Source organism: Lepisma saccharinum (assembly GCF_977018435.1).
Source record: "Lepisma saccharinum chromosome 15 unlocalized genomic scaffold, izLepSacc3.1 SUPER_15_unloc_1, whole genome shotgun sequence".
Taxonomy (NCBI): domain Eukaryota; kingdom Metazoa; phylum Arthropoda; class Insecta; order Zygentoma; family Lepismatidae; genus Lepisma; species Lepisma saccharinum.
The window spans coordinates 1,398,322-1,416,234 of NW_028142892.1; the positions used below are offsets into that span (position 1 = coordinate 1,398,322).

General features: G+C 40.1%; 1 protein-coding gene across 1 annotated transcript in view; it reads left to right on the plus strand.

Annotated features, from left to right (window-relative positions):
* The window catches only part of LOC145982236 (uncharacterized), a 70,545-nt gene that overhangs the window by 4,460 nt on the left and 48,172 nt on the right, over positions 1–17,913 (plus strand). The window contains exon 2 of the mRNA XM_083115808.1: positions 1,614–1,776. Within this exon, the coding sequence (XP_082971934.1) occupies positions 1,614–1,776 (163 nt within the window). The remainder of the gene's footprint in view (positions 1–1,613; positions 1,777–17,913) is intronic.

Below are 17,913 nucleotides of genomic sequence, written 5' to 3' on the forward strand. Positions count from 1 at the left end.
TAGCGTAACCTGGTCGTGGAAACCTACAACAATGACTGGGGGTTGGTGTCACTCCGTAATTGGTTGGTTGATCGCCCACCTCTGCTGAGGCATGTGGGAGTGAAGCCAACATTCTGTAGGTATACCTTGACCTTCAAGGGCTTTTGTGCCGCAGGTTAGTTTTGTCAATTTTTACCACAGGAGTAGTGAATATATATATATATTAATAACTTACGTTTTTCAAGTATCTAGGTCACTCCTGCAACGTTTCGGGATGAAACTGGTCCCTTCCTCAGGCTGCTCACGTTTGGGTTATGTATAAATCATAACCATGTCGAACTCTCCATAGGTACAGGATATAGAATTGGTAAAAGGCGTGTGGTTAAAAAACAATAAAAATCTAAAACCCATTACAGGTGCACGTCAGACTACCATGCTGTTTCCCCGATTAGAAACTGCTCCTCGTAATGTTAAAACTTTAAAACTGTGAATAGCCATGGTCCGCGTGTGCTGCAATACACCTGTAATGGGTTTTAGATTTTTATTGTTTTTTAACCACACACCTTTCACCAATCCTATATCCTGTACCTATGGAGAGTTCGACGTGGTTATAATTTATATAGGGTGTTTTTTTTAGAGTGATAGAACTTTGAATTGAAATAAAACACATAAAACAATTAGTTTGAAACCAATTGTGTTTTCATTTGAAAGATAACTTTCTGACATTTACTTTTTGAAAATAATTTCCGGCATATGTCCACCACGACTAGCTGTGATAAACCGGATTCGATCAGTCCAATTTTGAACCAGTTTTTCAAGTAATTGGGGACGTATGTCGTTAATAACACGAGTTATGTTGGCTTCCAAAGTGTCAATTGTTGCTGGTTTATCAGCATAAACCAGAGACTTTAGATATCCCAAAGAAAATAATCCAGTGGCGTTAGGTCCCATGATCTTGTGAGGCCAATTCACTGACAGCACCGATATTTCCGAAGTGCTCTATACGTTTGGCAAACAGAACATTGATTTTGGAAATATATTTCCACAATTTGTAAACGTTGTTGCGGCGTCAGTCTTTCCATGATCATTTGCCAATGCTCACTGATCAGAAGTGACAAAACAACATGTCATCAAAACAAAACAAATAACAGCTATCCCTATCGAAAGTTCTATAACTCTTAAAAAAACTTCCTTTACATAACCGAAATGTGAGCAGCCTGAGGAAGGGAGCAGTTGCATCCTGAAACGTTGCAGGAGTTACCTAGATATTCGCAAAACGTAAGTTATTAATATATATATAAAAAGTGAAAGAGGAGAGAGGAAACACTCACTGGACAAAGAAAAGATTCAAATTTTCGTGATGGTATGTCACATCTTCAGGAGTAGAGAGACGATGTTATTTAGCCCTTGTGGCCCTCCTTCCTTTTATATATATATATATTAAATTTGTGAGTAATTCGCACAACTTTCATCATGAACAGGAGTAGTGATGTTAGCATTCAGGAAACTTCTGAAATGGACACTTATAAAACACCTGTGCTTTGATATTGTAAGCTTAAGTTATGCTGTGGTTGCACCACTGTGGTAAAAACAAAGTTAAATATTGATAGTTTCTAATTTTCTTCATCTTCCAGATGTCCTTTGATCTGTTTGAAATGTGGATGGATTCACACACAGATTATATTAGAGAATTGGATTTCTTGAATGTTTCCAAGCAACAAAGATATAATCAGATCAAGAATGCCATGAAGATAGGCCCAGAATATGCTGAGACTTTAAGGAATCATTGTTGTGAGGGTAAGTTGTTGATTGCTTTGTTCTTTTTACTTTGAGAAAATTTGTGTTTTTCTTCCAGTAACAACTTAGATGTGATGTGATATTGTGAAATGTTTATGTAGGCCTACATGCGATAATAAAATATGTAATACACTTCTTACCTTGTGTACTTCTTTTGGAGTGTCTTGAGACCTACATATCTTCACAATTTGAAGCTTCGGGCCTCCTCGTTGGTATAGTGGTAACATCATTACCTTAAAACAAAGGCGTTCCAGGTTCAGTACCTGGTGGAGGCACATAGTGGTTTGGATCCCATATTAAACTGTAGGTCCAATCCTCTCTCTGTGCACAAAGTAGACTAAAAATAAAAATTGAACAATGTTTAAGCTTATCCTCATATGTAAGCTGATTAAAATTGTAACGACCGCCATGTTAGGCAGATTTCAGTTGTATATTGGCATTTATCTTATTCGTATACTTTCAAGTTAAGAACTTGGATTAAATTATTTATACTTAATTGTTTTTATAATTCATGTATATATTTACGTTTTATCTTATATTATTCACGTATTTTTGCAATATTTATTCAGAATTTATAGGCTAATAATTATCCCAAATAATATATGCAACGTTTTCATTGTTTTTCAAGCACAAGTTAAATACATTTCTTCTTAATATCGGTTTTTGTTCAACAATGTACAAGATTGAAGTAATTTGTCTTCGTTATAAACTAAATCTTTATTTAATCATTTTTTATGTGCAAGGGCAAATATGATTTATTTGATAAAATCAGTTTAGTTATTTCTATATAGTTTAACATTGTAATATTATAGCAAAGTATTTCTCCCTCGTTTTCAATAAACTATCGTATTCCTATTGGCTGTTTATGTTAGGAGTGGGGGAACCACGCTTCGTGTTCTTGGCAATGTAAAAACTTCCACGTTGGCATTTTTAATTGTTGCGAACCTGAACTTTAGCTTACTATCGCTAATTAACATTGAGGTGTTATATAAATTATCAGTTTTTGTTGTGTTATTTTATGTTATGAGTTTGTATTGTAAGTTAGAACAATCTGTTATGCTGCGCCTCGCGCTTGATGTAGGAGTTGAGGTCTTGCAATTAACTGTGAAGGCGGTGCACGGACTCTCGTGTTAAATAAATTGCTTATCACTGCCTGCGAGCGTGCATGACCCAACAAATTAAAACTTTTAACTTGTGCGAATCAGTATGTACGCGCGCGATTCGTGATTAAAGATTTTGGACATTTTAATTATAAAGTATTTGGAATTTTATTTACTGTCACGTGTCGCAATTCGGTGGTTTCCTTCCTGGAGGAAGTGTGGATCGTCTTAATCCCTATCCCTGGGTGAGAACTGGTGCTCCCAACTGACCAGCCGGAGCAAGGAACGGTGTGTTGCCAATTCGCAACTCCATACCCTGGAGTTGCGAGTGGTGGCACGTAGCGTTGCATTTTGTGGTGCGGCAACGTGGGGCGTTGCATTTTGTGTTGCAGTCAACGTGGGGCGTGGCATTTTGTGGCACCTGAGCAACGTTCGTTGCATTGCATTTTGTGGCGCCGCCGCAACTAAGGGGCACAAAGAAAGAAGACTTCCCCCTTCCCAGTGAAGTGTTACCCAGTGCTTCCTTAGTGTTTTGTCCACCCAATCCATTGCCATTTCCAGAAGATGGATCGTGGTGATCGTCGGATACTTAGAAGCAAAGTTCGCACCGAACTCTCCGAGACATAGGCAGCATGCTGCAGCCAGCCGTGGAGCGACGTTTCAGGTTACCAATGTTTGGAGTGTCGGCTTCTTTATCACCCGGAGTGCTGTCCAATGACAGAGACTGTTGTGGATGGAGGTGATCAGGAGTTTCGATGCCAGAAATGCTTCGAAGTGCGACTTCAGCCAACTCTGACGGCTGCTGTTTCGTCTCCAGCAACAGTGATGCCTGAGTGGGTCAATGTTTTGGTGGCCTCCCTAGCGGAAAAGGAGCGTGAGCGACATGAACATCTGATCGCAGCGTTCACAGAAAAGGACAGGGAGCGCGAGGAGAAATTGAAAGTTGAAAAAGAGGAAGAGAGAAAGAGACATGAACAGCTTAGGGGCCAGTTATCCGAAGTGGTGCAGCAACTTAGTTCCATTCCTGCACGGATTCAGTTAACTGAAGAGAGGATAACTCGGGTGGAGTCGGCACAACAAGAACTCGCTTGTAAACAGACTGTTTTAGAGACTGAAGTTGTTGCTGTACAGGAAGATGTGATGGGACTCAGTGGTCGATTGTCAAGTAAAATTTTGGGACTTCGAACACATGTGCAGAGTACGGTGACCGAAACACGCTCGACTCTAATGGACTCAATAAAAGAACTTGGAGAACGAGTGACAAACTTATCGTTACGTGCAGACACGGCTTTCCATGATACAGGTTTAGCTTCACTAGAACTTCCAGTGACAAACGAGCGTGACTTAACCCGTAAGTCAGTTCCCAGTGTCCAAACAGCTGACAGACTTCACAATATGGGTAACGATAGACAGTTAACTACTCATGTACAGGTACCTGTGTCTCTCCCCACCAAACAAGCAAGAAACGATCAGCGGCGTGGACTGAGATACGAAGATCCTTCCGACAAAGACAGTGTCCTTTGCCAAGATCGTGTTTTTCGAGTTCCCCGTATGACAGACATCAACCAGCTGCCGAAGTTTGATGAAAACATCGAAGCCCATTCTGCCGAGAAATACCTCCGCGAGTTTAACCTAAGTTTCGATCTGATACAAGTGCCAGATGAGTGTCGATTGGACTTGTTGTCGAGAATTTTTATTGGCACTGCAGAGCACTGGCTCTCAGCTAATTGTGACCAGTTTCTAGACTATGAGGATTTTTGTGATCAGTTTAAGGCACAGTTTGCTTCTATTGAGGCCAAGCAAAGGCAACTGGCAGCCTTGCGAAGACGGCGGTACTCGCGGCAGACGAATGCGAGCATGGAAAGTTATGCCTGGAGCATATACGCTGGTTTCAAAAATCTATCGGACACTCTGCGAGAACCGGAAGTTGTTACGCTAATTATCGAACAATTGCCCTTCCGTGTACGTCATCTGTGCCTTGTGAATGCACCCAGAAACATTCGTGATCTCACTGCTTTCCTGAAAAGCTACGAGTCGTGTGAAGAACCCATTGGCTTCAGACAGTATGATAACGCAGGTGGTGAGCGACGACGTGATGAAGATGCCATTTCTCGTCGTCCGCAGAATACCAGGTCGCCACAGGTGCGCACGATTAGGCAGAACGCGTGGCCTAATCGACAGGTTTAGAGACAATATCGCCCTTATCCGGAACCTCGTTGCCTAGATCAGCAAAACCGCCCGGTGCAAACAGATGAGCGCTCAGACAGGACCAGACGCTGGACTTCTCCGAGAAGAGGAAACTACTCGTATTACCGCTGGAACTATGGAAACCGGTCAAGATCTGATTCACCGCAGCGCAGACCAATGGTTAACGCAGAGACCAATACTGAAGACCTGCAATTAACACCTGAGCAGCAAGAGGCCATAAATGATACAAGGCGCTACTATTGGAGTCACGATGGTCATAGTGGCCAGGAAAACGCTCGTCTTGCCTAATTAATTCGTTCCGAGTTGGACAAGGACTGTGCAAGGAGAGAGCCGCCTCAGAATAACCACCTGATGTTAGTACTACAATAGACCTGTCAAATAGTGAAGAAACTCTTATAAAAGAGCCATATGTAAGACTGTAAGACACCAAAAGTAACACCACTTTAGCTGGACTGTTTGTTTCATTCCTAGTGGACACAGGAAATTTTGATGGGCATAAAGTCAACATCTATGTTGTGAAGAATCTCCCCGCTGACATGTTTTTGGAGTTTCCTTTCGATGTGATTACTAGAGGAAAAGTAGACTTTCAAGTAAATAAGTTGACACTTCAACTATGTGATGCATCCTCCGTCACCGAAAATATTATATGTGATACGAGTGCAAAAAGGATAGTATAAATGTGAGCATCGTATCTGTGAAGATAGGTAGACGGCACATGCACAAAACCTGGAGTGTAAATTATATGAGAGTCCAAATGTATTTCAATTACTATTGGCTTATGAAGTCGAATTTCCCGAAAGGTGAGAAAGATTTAGCGGAGTAGAAAGTGAATTAAATTTAATGAAACAGGTGCCCGTGTTTCAAAACCTTTTATCGATGTCACACGCAACGCGCATGAGAAAGTTTTAGCTAAGTGCGAAAACAGCTGTTTTATAAATCGAACTGAATGTTATTGTACATGTCTTATCTAATTCCATATTTTCAAGATCAACTGTGGCTCGCTTTATACCAGAAAACCTATGGTTTATGAATAATTATATTTATGCAAACATCGGTGTTGCTCCTTCGGAACTTTTTATTCTATCCTCCTTGTCCAACAACCTCAAGAAACCTCAGAATACCAGTGAATTTTATTCAACAAACATTCTCTTTTTCACGTTCAACAATGATGAACAATCTAGTACATTGTATTCTTTAACGTTCTACGATAAAAACCAAGCAAAGAAGAAAAAAAAGCTCTTTCTTTTCGACGCGAAACTATAAGACTTTTTCTTGTAAGAAAAGCATTGTTCATATATAGAATTTTCAGCCTTGTAACAATCAGGTCTTTTATTTTGTGTCTTGTTTATTTTTCTCTGACCGAAGCAAATTAAAGAGTTATGTAACAACAATGGCGCAAAATGTAAAATGCGATAAAAGTGCCATTGTTGACAAGGCAATAAACACTGATTTATTGCTCAAAGAAGCAAAGCTATAAGTATGTCAAATGAAGATTGTGCTCTTTATAAAAACTAGGTCAAATAACAATGACCAGAAAGGAACATAAATTTTGGATGAAAGAATTGTCAGACCTGTAAAAAGTTTTGTTACAACAAGCTTATATTTACGAAGGTATATCTTACATTATCCAAGTTGATTGTTCATGTACATGCATATTAATTGAAATTTATTGTAACTTTCGATGATTATATGTAACCTAAAAGTCTATCTCAGTTATATGTGTCAGAAATTATTGTGTTTGGAAGAAAACTTGAATCTGTTATCAAGTAGTTCTTTCAGTGTAATCTGAGTGTATACTTTTATAATTGATTTAATTGAATATTATTTGTGTTATGCGATAGTAAACATCTATTTAAAAAAAATACTTCGATTACTCAGCCATTTTTTTTTATGCCGACAAGGGGGGAAATTGTAACGACCGCCATGTTAGGCAGATTTCAGTTGTATATTGGCATTTACCTTATTTGTATACTTTCAAGTTAAGAACTTGGATTAAATTATGTATTCTTAATTGTTTTTTATAATTCATGTATATATTTACGTTTTATCTTATATTGTTCGGGTATTTTTGCAATATTTATTCAGAATTTATAGGCTAATAATTATCCCAAATAATATATGCAACGTTTTCATTGTTTTTCAAGCACAAGTAAATACATTTCTTCTTAATATCGATTTTTGTTCAACAATGTACAAGATTGAAGTAATTTGTCTTCGTTATAAACTAAATCTTTATTTAATCATTTTTTTATGTGCAAGGGCAAATATGATTTATTTGATAAAATCAGTTTAGTTATTTCTATATAGTTTAACATTGTAATATTATAGCAAAGTATTTCTCCCTCGTTTTCAATAAACTATCGTATTCCTATTGGCTGTTTATGTTAGGAGTGGGGGAACCACGCTTCGTGTTCTTGGCAATGTAAAAACTTCCACGTTGGCATTTTTAATTGTTGCGAACCTGAACTTTAGCTTACTATCGCTAATTAACATTGAGGTGTTATATAAATTATCAGTTTTTGTTGTGTTATTTTATGTTATGAGTTTGTATTGTAAGTTAGAACAATCTGTTATGCTGCGCCTCGCGCTTGATGTAGGAGTTGAGGTCTTGCAATTAACTGTGAAGGCGGTGCACGGACTCTCGTGTTAAATAAATTGCTTATCACTGCCTGCGAGCGTGCATGACCCAACAAATTAAAACTTTTAACTTGTGCGAATCAGTATGTACGCGCGCGATTCGTGATTAAAGATTTTGGACATTTTAATTATAAAGTATTTGGAATTTTATTTACTGTCACGTGTCGCAATTCGGTGGTTTCCTTCCTGGAGGAAGTGTGGATCGTCTTAATCCCTATCCCTGGGTGAGAACTGGTGCTCCCAACTGACCAGCCGGAGCAAGGAGCGGTGTGTTGCCAATTCGCAACTCCATACCCTGGGGTTGCGAGTGGTGGCACGTAGCGTTGCATTTTGTGGTGCGGCAACGTGGGGCGTTGCATTTTGTGTTGCAGTCAACGTGGGGCGTGGCATTTTGTGGCACCTGAGCAACGTTCGTTGCATTGCATTTTGTGGCGCCGCCGCAACTAAGGGGCGCGAAGAAAGAAGACTTCCCCCTTCCCAGTGAAGTGTTACCCAGTGCTCCCTTAGAGTTCTGTCTACCCAATCCATTGCCATTTCCAGAAGATGGATCGTGGTGATCGTCGGATACTTAGAAGCAAAGTTCGCACCGAACTCTCTGAGACATAGGCAGCGTGCTGCAGCCAGCCGTGGAGCGACGTTTCAGGTTACCAATGTTTGGAGTGTCGGCTTCTTTATCACCCGGAGTGCTGTCCAATGACGGAGACTGTTGTGGATGGAGGTGATCAGGAGTTTCGATGCCAGAAATGCTTCGAAGTGCGACTTCAGCCAACTCTGACGGCTGCTGTTTCGTCTCCAGCAACAGTGATGCCTGAGTGGGTCAATGTTTTGGTGGCCTCCCTAGCGGAAAAGGAGCGTGAGCGACATGAACAGCTGATCGCAGCGTTCACAGAAAAGGACAGAGAGCGCGAGGAGAAATTGAAAGTTGAAAAAGAGGAAGAGAGAAAGAGACATGAACAGCTTAGGGGCCAGTTATCCGAAGTGGTGCAGCAACTTAGTTCCATTCCTGCACGGATTCAGTTAACTGAAGAGAGGATAACTCTGGTGGAATCGGCACAACAAGAACTCGCTTGTAAACAGACTGTTTTAGAGACTGAAGTTGTTGCTGTACAGGAAGAGGTGATGGGACTCAGTGGTCGATTGTCAAGTAAAATTTTGGGACTTCGAACACATGTGCAGAGTACGGTGACCGAAACACGCTCGACTCTAATGGACTCAATAAAAGAACTTGGAGAACGAGTGACAAACTTATCGTTACGTGCAGACACGGCTTTCCATGATACAGGTTTAGCTTCACTAGAACTTCCAGTGACAAACGAGCGTGACTTAACCCGTAAGTCAGTTCCCAGTGCCCAAACAGCTGATAGACTTCACAATATGGGTAACGATAGACAGTTAACTACTCATGTACAGGTACCTGTGTCTCTCCCCACCAAACAAGCAAGAAACGATCAGCGGCGTGGACTGAGATACGAAGATCCTTCCGACAAAGACAGTGTCCTTTGCCAAGATCGTGTTTTTCGAGTTCCCCGTATGACAGACATCAACCAGCTGCCGAAGTTTGATGAAAACATCGAAGCCCATTCTGCCGAGAAATACCTCCGCGAGTTTAACCTAAGTTTCGATCTGATACAAGTGCCAGATGAGTGTCGATTGGACTTGTTGTCGAGAATTTTTATTGGCACTGCAGAGCACTGGCTCTCAGCTAATTGTGACCAGTTTCTAGACTATGAGGATTTTTGTGATCAGTTTAAGGCACAGTTTGCTTCTATTGAGGCCAAGCAAAGGCAACTGGCAGCCTTGCGAAGACGGCGGTACTCGCGGCAGACGAATGCGAGCATGGAAAGTTATGCCTGGAGCATATACGCTGGTTTCAAAAATCTATCGGACACTCTGCGAGAACCGGAAGTTGTTACGCTAATTATCGAACAATTGCCCTTCCGTGTACGTCATCTGTGCCTTGTGAATGCACCCAGAAACATTCGTGATCTCACTGCTTTCCTGAAAAGCTACGAGTCGTGTGAAGAACCCATTGGCTTCAGACAGTATGATAACGCAGGTGGTGAGCGACGACGTGATGAAGATGCCATTTCTCGTCGTCCGCAGAATACCAGGTCGCCACAGGTGCGCACGATTAGGCAGAACGCGTGGCCTAATCGACAGGTTTAGAGACAATATCGCCCTTATCCGGAACCTCGTTGCCTAGATCAGCAAAACCGCCCGGTGCAAACAGATGAGCGCTCAGACAGGACCAGACGCTGGACTTCTCCGAGAAGAGGAAACTACTCGTATTACCGCTGGAACTATGGAAACCGGTCAAGATCTGATTCACCGCAGCGCAGACCAATGGTTAACGCAGAGACCAATACTGAAGACCTGCAATTAACACCTGAGCAGCAAGAGGCCATAAATGATACAAGGCGCTACTATTGGAGTCACGATGGTCATAGTGGCCAGGAAAACGCTCGTCTTGCCTAATTAATTCGTTCCGAGTTGGACAAGGACTGTGCAAGGAGAGAGCCGCCTCAGAATAACCACCTGATGTTAGTACTACAATAGACCTGTCAAATAGTGAAGAAACTCTTATAAAAGAGCCATATGTAAGACTGTAAGACACCAAAAGTAACACCACTTTAGCTGGACTGTTTGTTTCATTCCTAGTGGACACAGGAAATTTTGATGGGCATAAAGTCAACATCTATGTTGTGAAGAATCTCCCCGCTGACATGTTTTTGGAGTTTCCTTTCGATGTGATTACTAGAGGAAAAGTAGACTTTCAAGTAAATAAGTTGACACTTCAACTATGTGATGCATCCTCCGTCACCGAAAATATTATATGTGATACGAGTGCAAAAAGGATAGTATAAATGTGAGCATCGTATCTGTGAAGATAGGTAGACGGCACATGCACAAAACCTGGAGTGTAAATTATATGAGAGTCCAAATGTATTTCAATTACTATTGGCTTATGAAGTCGAATTTCCCGAAAGGTGAGAAAGATTTAGCGGAGTAGAAAGTGAATTAAATTTAATGAAACAGGTGCCCGTGTTTCAAAACCTTTTATCGATGTCACACGCAACGCGCATGAGAAAGTTTTAGCTAAGTGCGAAAACAGCTGTTTTATAAATCGAACTGAATGTTATTGTACATGTCTTATCTAATTCCATATTTTCAAGATCAACTGTGGCTCGCTTTATACCAGAAAACCTATGGTTTATGAATAATTATATTTATGCAAACATCGGTGTTGCTCCTTCGGAACTTTTTATTCTATCCTCCTTGTCCAACAACCTCAAGAAACCTCAGAATACCAGTGAATTTTATTCAACAAACATTCTCTTTTTCACGTTCAACAATGATGAACAATCTAGTACATTGTATTCTTTAACGTTCTACGATAAAAACCAAGCAAAGAAGAAAAAAAAGCTCTTTCTTTTCGACGCGAAACTATAAGACTTTTTCTTGTAAGAAAAGCATTGTTCATATATAGAATTTTCAGCCTTGTAACAATCAGGTCTTTTATTTTGTGTCTTGTTTATTTTTCTCTGACCGAAGCAAATTAAAGAGTTATGTAACAACAATGGCGCAAAATGTAAAATGCGATAAAAGTGCCATTGTTGACAAGACAATAAACACTGATTTATTGCTCAAAGAAGCAAAGCTATAAGTATGTCAAATGAAGATTGTGCTCTTTATAAAAACTAGGTCAAATAACAATGACCAGAAAGGAACATAAATTTTGGATGAAAGAATTGTCAGACCTGTAAAAAGTTTTGTTACAACAAGCTTATATTTACGAAGGTATATCTTACATTATCCAAGTTGATTGTTCATGTACATGCATATTAATTGAAATTTATTGTAACTTTCGATGATTATATGTAACCTAAAAGTCTATCTCAGTTATATGTGTCAGAAATTATTGTGTTTGGAAGAAAACTTGAATCTGTTATCAAGTAGTTCTTTCAGTGTAATCTGAGTGTATACTTTTATAATTGATTTAATTGAATATTATTTGTGTTATGCGATAGTAAACATCTATTTAAAAAAAATACTTCGATTACTCAGCCATTTTTTTTTATGCCGACAAGGGGGGAAATTGTAACGACCGCCATGTTAGGCAGATTTCAGTTGTATATTGGCATTTATCTTATTCGTATACTTTCAAGTTAAGAACTTGGATTAAATTATTTATACTTAATTGTTTTTATAATTCATGTATATATTTACGTTTTATCTTATATTATTCACGTATTTTTGCAATATTTATTCAGAATTTATAGGCTAATAATTATCCCAAATAATATATGCAACGTTTTCATTGTTTTTCAAGCACAAGTTAAATACATTTCTTCTTAATATCGGTTTTTGTTCAACAATGTACAAGATTGAAGTAATTTGTCTTCGTTATAAACTAAATCTTTATTTAATCATTTTTTATGTGCAAGGGCAAATATGATTTATTTGATAAAATCAGTTTAGTTATTTCTATATAGTTTAACATTGTAATATTATAGCAAAGTATTTCTCCCTCGTTTTCAATAAACTATCGTATTCCTATTGGCTGTTTATGTTAGGAGTGGGGGAACCACGCTTCGTGTTCTTGGCAATGTAAAAACTTCCACGTTGGCATTTTTAATTGTTGCGAACCTGAACTTTAGCTTACTATCGCTAATTAACATTGAGGTGTTATATAAATTATCAGTTTTTGTTGTGTTATTTTATGTTATGAGTTTGTATTGTAAGTTAGAACAATCTGTTATGCTGCGCCTCGCGCTTGATGTAGGAGTTGAGGTCTTGCAATTAACTGTGAAGGCGGTGCACGGACTCTCGTGTTAAATAAATTGCTTATCACTGCCTGCGAGCGTGCATGACCCAACAAATTAAAACTTTTAACTTGTGCGAATCAGTATGTACGCGCGCGATTCGTGATTAAAGATTTTGGACATTTTAATTATAAAGTATTTGGAATTTTATTTACTGTCACGTGTCGCAATTCGGTGGTTTCCTTCCTGGAGGAAGTGTGGATCGTCTTAATCCCTATCCCTGGGTGAGAACTGGTGCTCCCAACTGACCAGCCGGAGCAAGGAACGGTGTGTTGCCAATTCGCAACTCCATACCCTGGAGTTGCGAGTGGTGGCACGTAGCGTTGCATTTTGTGGTGCGGCAACGTGGGGCGTTGCATTTTGTGTTGCAGTCAACGTGGGGCGTGGCATTTTGTGGCACCTGAGCAACGTTCGTTGCATTGCATTTTGTGGCGCCGCCGCAACTAAGGGGCACAAAGAGAGAAGACTTCCCCCTTCCCAGTGAAGTGTTACCCAGTGCTTCCTTAGTGTTTTGTCCACCCAATCCATTGCCATTTCCAGAAGATGGATCGTGGTGATCGTCGGATACTTAGAAGCAAAGTTCGCACCGAACTCTCCGAGACATAGGCAGCATGCTGCAGCCAGCCGTGGAGCGACGTTTCAGGTTACCAATGTTTGGAGTGTCGGCTTCTTTATCACCCGGAGTGCTGTCCAATGACAGAGACTGTTGTGGATGGAGGTGATCAGGAGTTTCGATGCCAGAAATGCTTCGAAGTGCGACTTCAGCCAACTCTGACGGCTGCTGTTTCGTCTCCAGCAACAGTGATGCCTGAGTGGGTCAATGTTTTGGTGGCCTCCCTAGCGGAAAAGGAGCGTGAGCGACATGAACATCTGATCGCAGCGTTCACAGAAAAGGACAGGGAGCGCGAGGAGAAATTGAAAGTTGAAAAAGAGGAAGAGAGAAAGAGACATGAACAGCTTAGGGGCCAGTTATCCGAAGTGGTGCAGCAACTTAGTTCCATTCCTGCACGGATTCAGTTAACTGAAGAGAGGATAACTCGGGTGGAGTCGGCACAACAAGAACTCGCTTGTAAACAGACTGTTTTAGAGACTGAAGTTGTTGCTGTACAGGAAGATGTGATGGGACTCAGTGGTCGATTGTCAAGTAAAATTTTGGGACTTCGAACACATGTGCAGAGTACGGTGACCGAAACACGCTCGACTCTAATGGACTCAATAAAAGAACTTGGAGAACGAGTGACAAACTTATCGTTACGTGCAGACACGGCTTTCCATGATACAGGTTTAGCTTCACTAGAACTTCCAGTGACAAACGAGCGTGACTTAACCCGTAAGTCAGTTCCCAGTGTCCAAACAGCTGACAGACTTCACAATATGGGTAACGATAGACAGTTAACTACTCATGTACAGGTACCTGTGTCTCTCCCCACCAAACAAGCAAGAAACGATCAGCGGCGTGGACTGAGATACGAAGATCCTTCCGACAAAGACAGTGTCCTTTGCCAAGATCGTGTTTTTCGAGTTCCCCGTATGACAGACATCAACCAGCTGCCGAAGTTTGATGAAAACATCGAAGCCCATTCTGCCGAGAAATACCTCCGCGAGTTTAACCTAAGTTTCGATCTGATACAAGTGCCAGATGAGTGTCGATTGGACTTGTTGTCGAGAATTTTTATTGGCACTGCAGAGCACTGGCTCTCAGCTAATTGTGACCAGTTTCTAGACTATGAGGATTTTTGTGATCAGTTTAAGGCACAGTTTGCTTCTATTGAGGCCAAGCAAAGGCAACTGGCAGCCTTGCGAAGACGGCGGTACTCGCGGCAGACGAATGCGAGCATGGAAAGTTATGCCTGGAGCATATACGCTGGTTTCAAAAATCTATCGGACACTCTGCGAGAACCGGAAGTTGTTACGCTAATTATCGAACAATTGCCCTTCCGTGTACGTCATCTGTGCCTTGTGAATGCACCCAGAAACATTCGTGATCTCACTGCTTTCCTGAAAAGCTACGAGTCGTGTGAAGAACCCATTGGCTTCAGACAGTATGATAACGCAGGTGGTGAGCGACGACGTGATGAAGATGCCATTTCTCGTCGTCCGCAGAATACCAGGTCGCCACAGGTGCGCACGATTAGGCAGAACGCGTGGCCTAATCGACAGGTTTAGAGACAATATCGCCCTTATCCGGAACCTCGTTGCCTAGATCAGCAAAACCGCCCGGTGCAAACAGATGAGCGCTCAGACAGGACCAGACGCTGGACTTCTCCGAGAAGAGGAAACTACTCGTATTACCGCTGGAACTATGGAAACCGGTCAAGATCTGATTCACCGCAGCGCAGACCAATGGTTAACGCAGAGACCAATACTGAAGACCTGCAATTAACACCTGAGCAGCAAGAGGCCATAAATGATACAAGGCGCTACTATTGGAGTCACGATGGTCATAGTGGCCAGGAAAACGCTCGTCTTGCCTAATTAATTCGTTCCGAGTTGGACAAGGACTGTGCAAGGAGAGAGCCGCCTCAGAATAACCACCTGATGTTAGTACTACAATAGACCTGTCAAATAGTGAAGAAACTCTTATAAAAGAGCCATATGTAAGACTGTAAGACACCAAAAGTAACACCACTTTAGCTGGACTGTTTGTTTCATTCCTAGTGGACACAGGAAATTTTGATGGGCATAAAGTCAACATCTATGTTGTGAAGAATCTCCCCGCTGACATGTTTTTGGAGTTTCCTTTCGATGTGATTACTAGAGGAAAAGTAGACTTTCAAGTAAATAAGTTGACACTTCAACTATGTGATGCATCCTCCGTCACCGAAAATATTATATGTGATACGAGTGCAAAAAGGATAGTATAAATGTGAGCATCGTATCTGTGAAGATAGGTAGACGGCACATGCACAAAACCTGGAGTGTAAATTATATGAGAGTCCAAATGTATTTCAATTACTATTGGCTTATGAAGTCGAATTTCCCGAAAGGTGAGAAAGATTTAGCGGAGTAGAAAGTGAATTAAATTTAATGAAACAGGTGCCCGTGTTTCAAAACCTTTTATCGATGTCACACGCAACGCGCATGAGAAAGTTTTAGCTAAGTGCGAAAACAGCTGTTTTATAAATCGAACTGAATGTTATTGTACATGTCTTATCTAATTCCATATTTTCAAGATCAACTGTGGCTCGCTTTATACCAGAAAACCTATGGTTTATGAATAATTATATTTATGCAAACATCGGTGTTGCTCCTTCGGAACTTTTTATTCTATCCTCCTTGTCCAACAACCTCAAGAAACCTCAGAATACCAGTGAATTTTATTCAACAAACATTCTCTTTTTCACGTTCAACAATGATGAACAATCTAGTACATTGTATTCTTTAACGTTCTACGATAAAAACCAAGCAAAGAAGAAAAAAAAGCTCTTTCTTTTCGACGCGAAACTATAAGACTTTTTCTTGTAAGAAAAGCATTGTTCATATATAGAATTTTCAGCCTTGTAACAATCAGGTCTTTTATTTTGTGTCTTGTTTATTTTTCTCTGACCGAAGCAAATTAAAGAGTTATGTAACAACAATGGCGCAAAATGTAAAATGCGATAAAAGTGCCATTGTTGACAAGACAATAAACACTGATTTATTGCTCAAAGAAGCAAAGCTATAAGTATGTCAAATGAAGATTGTGCTCTTTATAAAAACTAGGTCAAATAACAATGACCAGAAAGGAACATAAATTTTGGATGAAAGAATTGTCAGACCTGTAAAAAGTTTTGTTACAACAAGCTTATATTTACGAAGGTATATCTTACATTATCCAAGTTGATTGTTCATGTACATGCATATTAATTGAAATTTATTGTAACTTTCGATGATTATATGTAACCTAAAAGTCTATCTCAGTTATATGTGTCAGAAATTATTGTGTTTGGAAGAAAACTTGAATCTGTTATCAAGTAGTTCTTTCAGTGTAATCTGAGTGTATACTTTTATAATTGATTTAATTGAATATTATTTGTGTTATGCGATAGTAAACATCTATTTAAAAAAAATACTTCGATTACTCAGCCATTTTTTTTTATGCCGACAAGGGGGGAAATTGTAACGACCGCCATGTTAGGCAGATTTCAGTTGTATATTGGCATTTACCTTATTTGTATACTTTCAAGTTAAGAACTTGGATTAAATTATGTATTCTTAATTGTTTTTTATAATTCATGTATATATTTACGTTTTATCTTATATTGTTCGGGTATTTTTGCAATATTTATTCAGAATTTATAGGCTAATAATTATCCCAAATAATATATGCAACGTTTTCATTGTTTTTCAAGCACAAGTAAATACATTTCTTCTTAATATCGATTTTTGTTCAACAATGTACAAGATTGAAGTAATTTGTCTTCGTTATAAACTAAATCTTTATTTAATCATTTTTTTATGTGCAAGGGCAAATATGATTTATTTGATAAAATCAGTTTAGTTATTTCTATATAGTTTAACATTGTAATATTATAGCAAAGTATTTCTCCCTCGTTTTCAATAAACTATCGTATTCCTATTGGCTGTTTATGTTAGGAGTGGGGGAACCACGCTTCGTGTTCTTGGCAATGTAAAAACTTCCACGTTGGCATTTTTAATTGTTGCGAACCTGAACTTTAGCTTACTATCGCTAATTAACATTGAGGTGTTATATAAATTATCAGTTTTTGTTGTGTTATTTTATGTTATGAGTTTGTATTGTAAGTTAGAACAATCTGTTATGCTGCGCCTCGCGCTTGATGTAGGAGTTGAGGTCTTGCAATTAACTGTGAAGGCGGTGCACGGACTCTCGTGTTAAATAAATTGCTTATCACTGCCTGCGAGCGTGCATGACCCAACAAATTAAAACTTTTAACTTGTGCGAATCAGTATGTACGCGCGCGATTCGTGATTAAAGATTTTGGACATTTTAATTATAAAGTATTTGGAATTTTATTTACTGTCACGTGTCGCAATTCGGTGGTTTCCTTCCTGGAGGAAGTGTGGATCGTCTTAATCCCTATCCCTGGGTGAGAACTGGTGCTCCCAACTGACCAGCCGGAGCAAGGAGCGGTGTGTTGCCAATTCGCAACTCCATACCCTGGGGTTGCGAGTGGTGGCACGTAGCGTTGCATTTTGTGGTGCGGCAACGTGGGGCGTTGCATTTTGTGTTGCAGTCAACGTGGGGCGTGGCATTTTGTGGCACCTGAGCAACGTTCGTTGCATTGCATTTTGTGGCGCCGCCGCAACTAAGGGGCGCGAAGAAAGAAGACTTCCCCCTTCCCAGTGAAGTGTTACCCAGTGCTCCCTTAGAGTTCTGTCTACCCAATCCATTGCCATTTCCAGAAGAT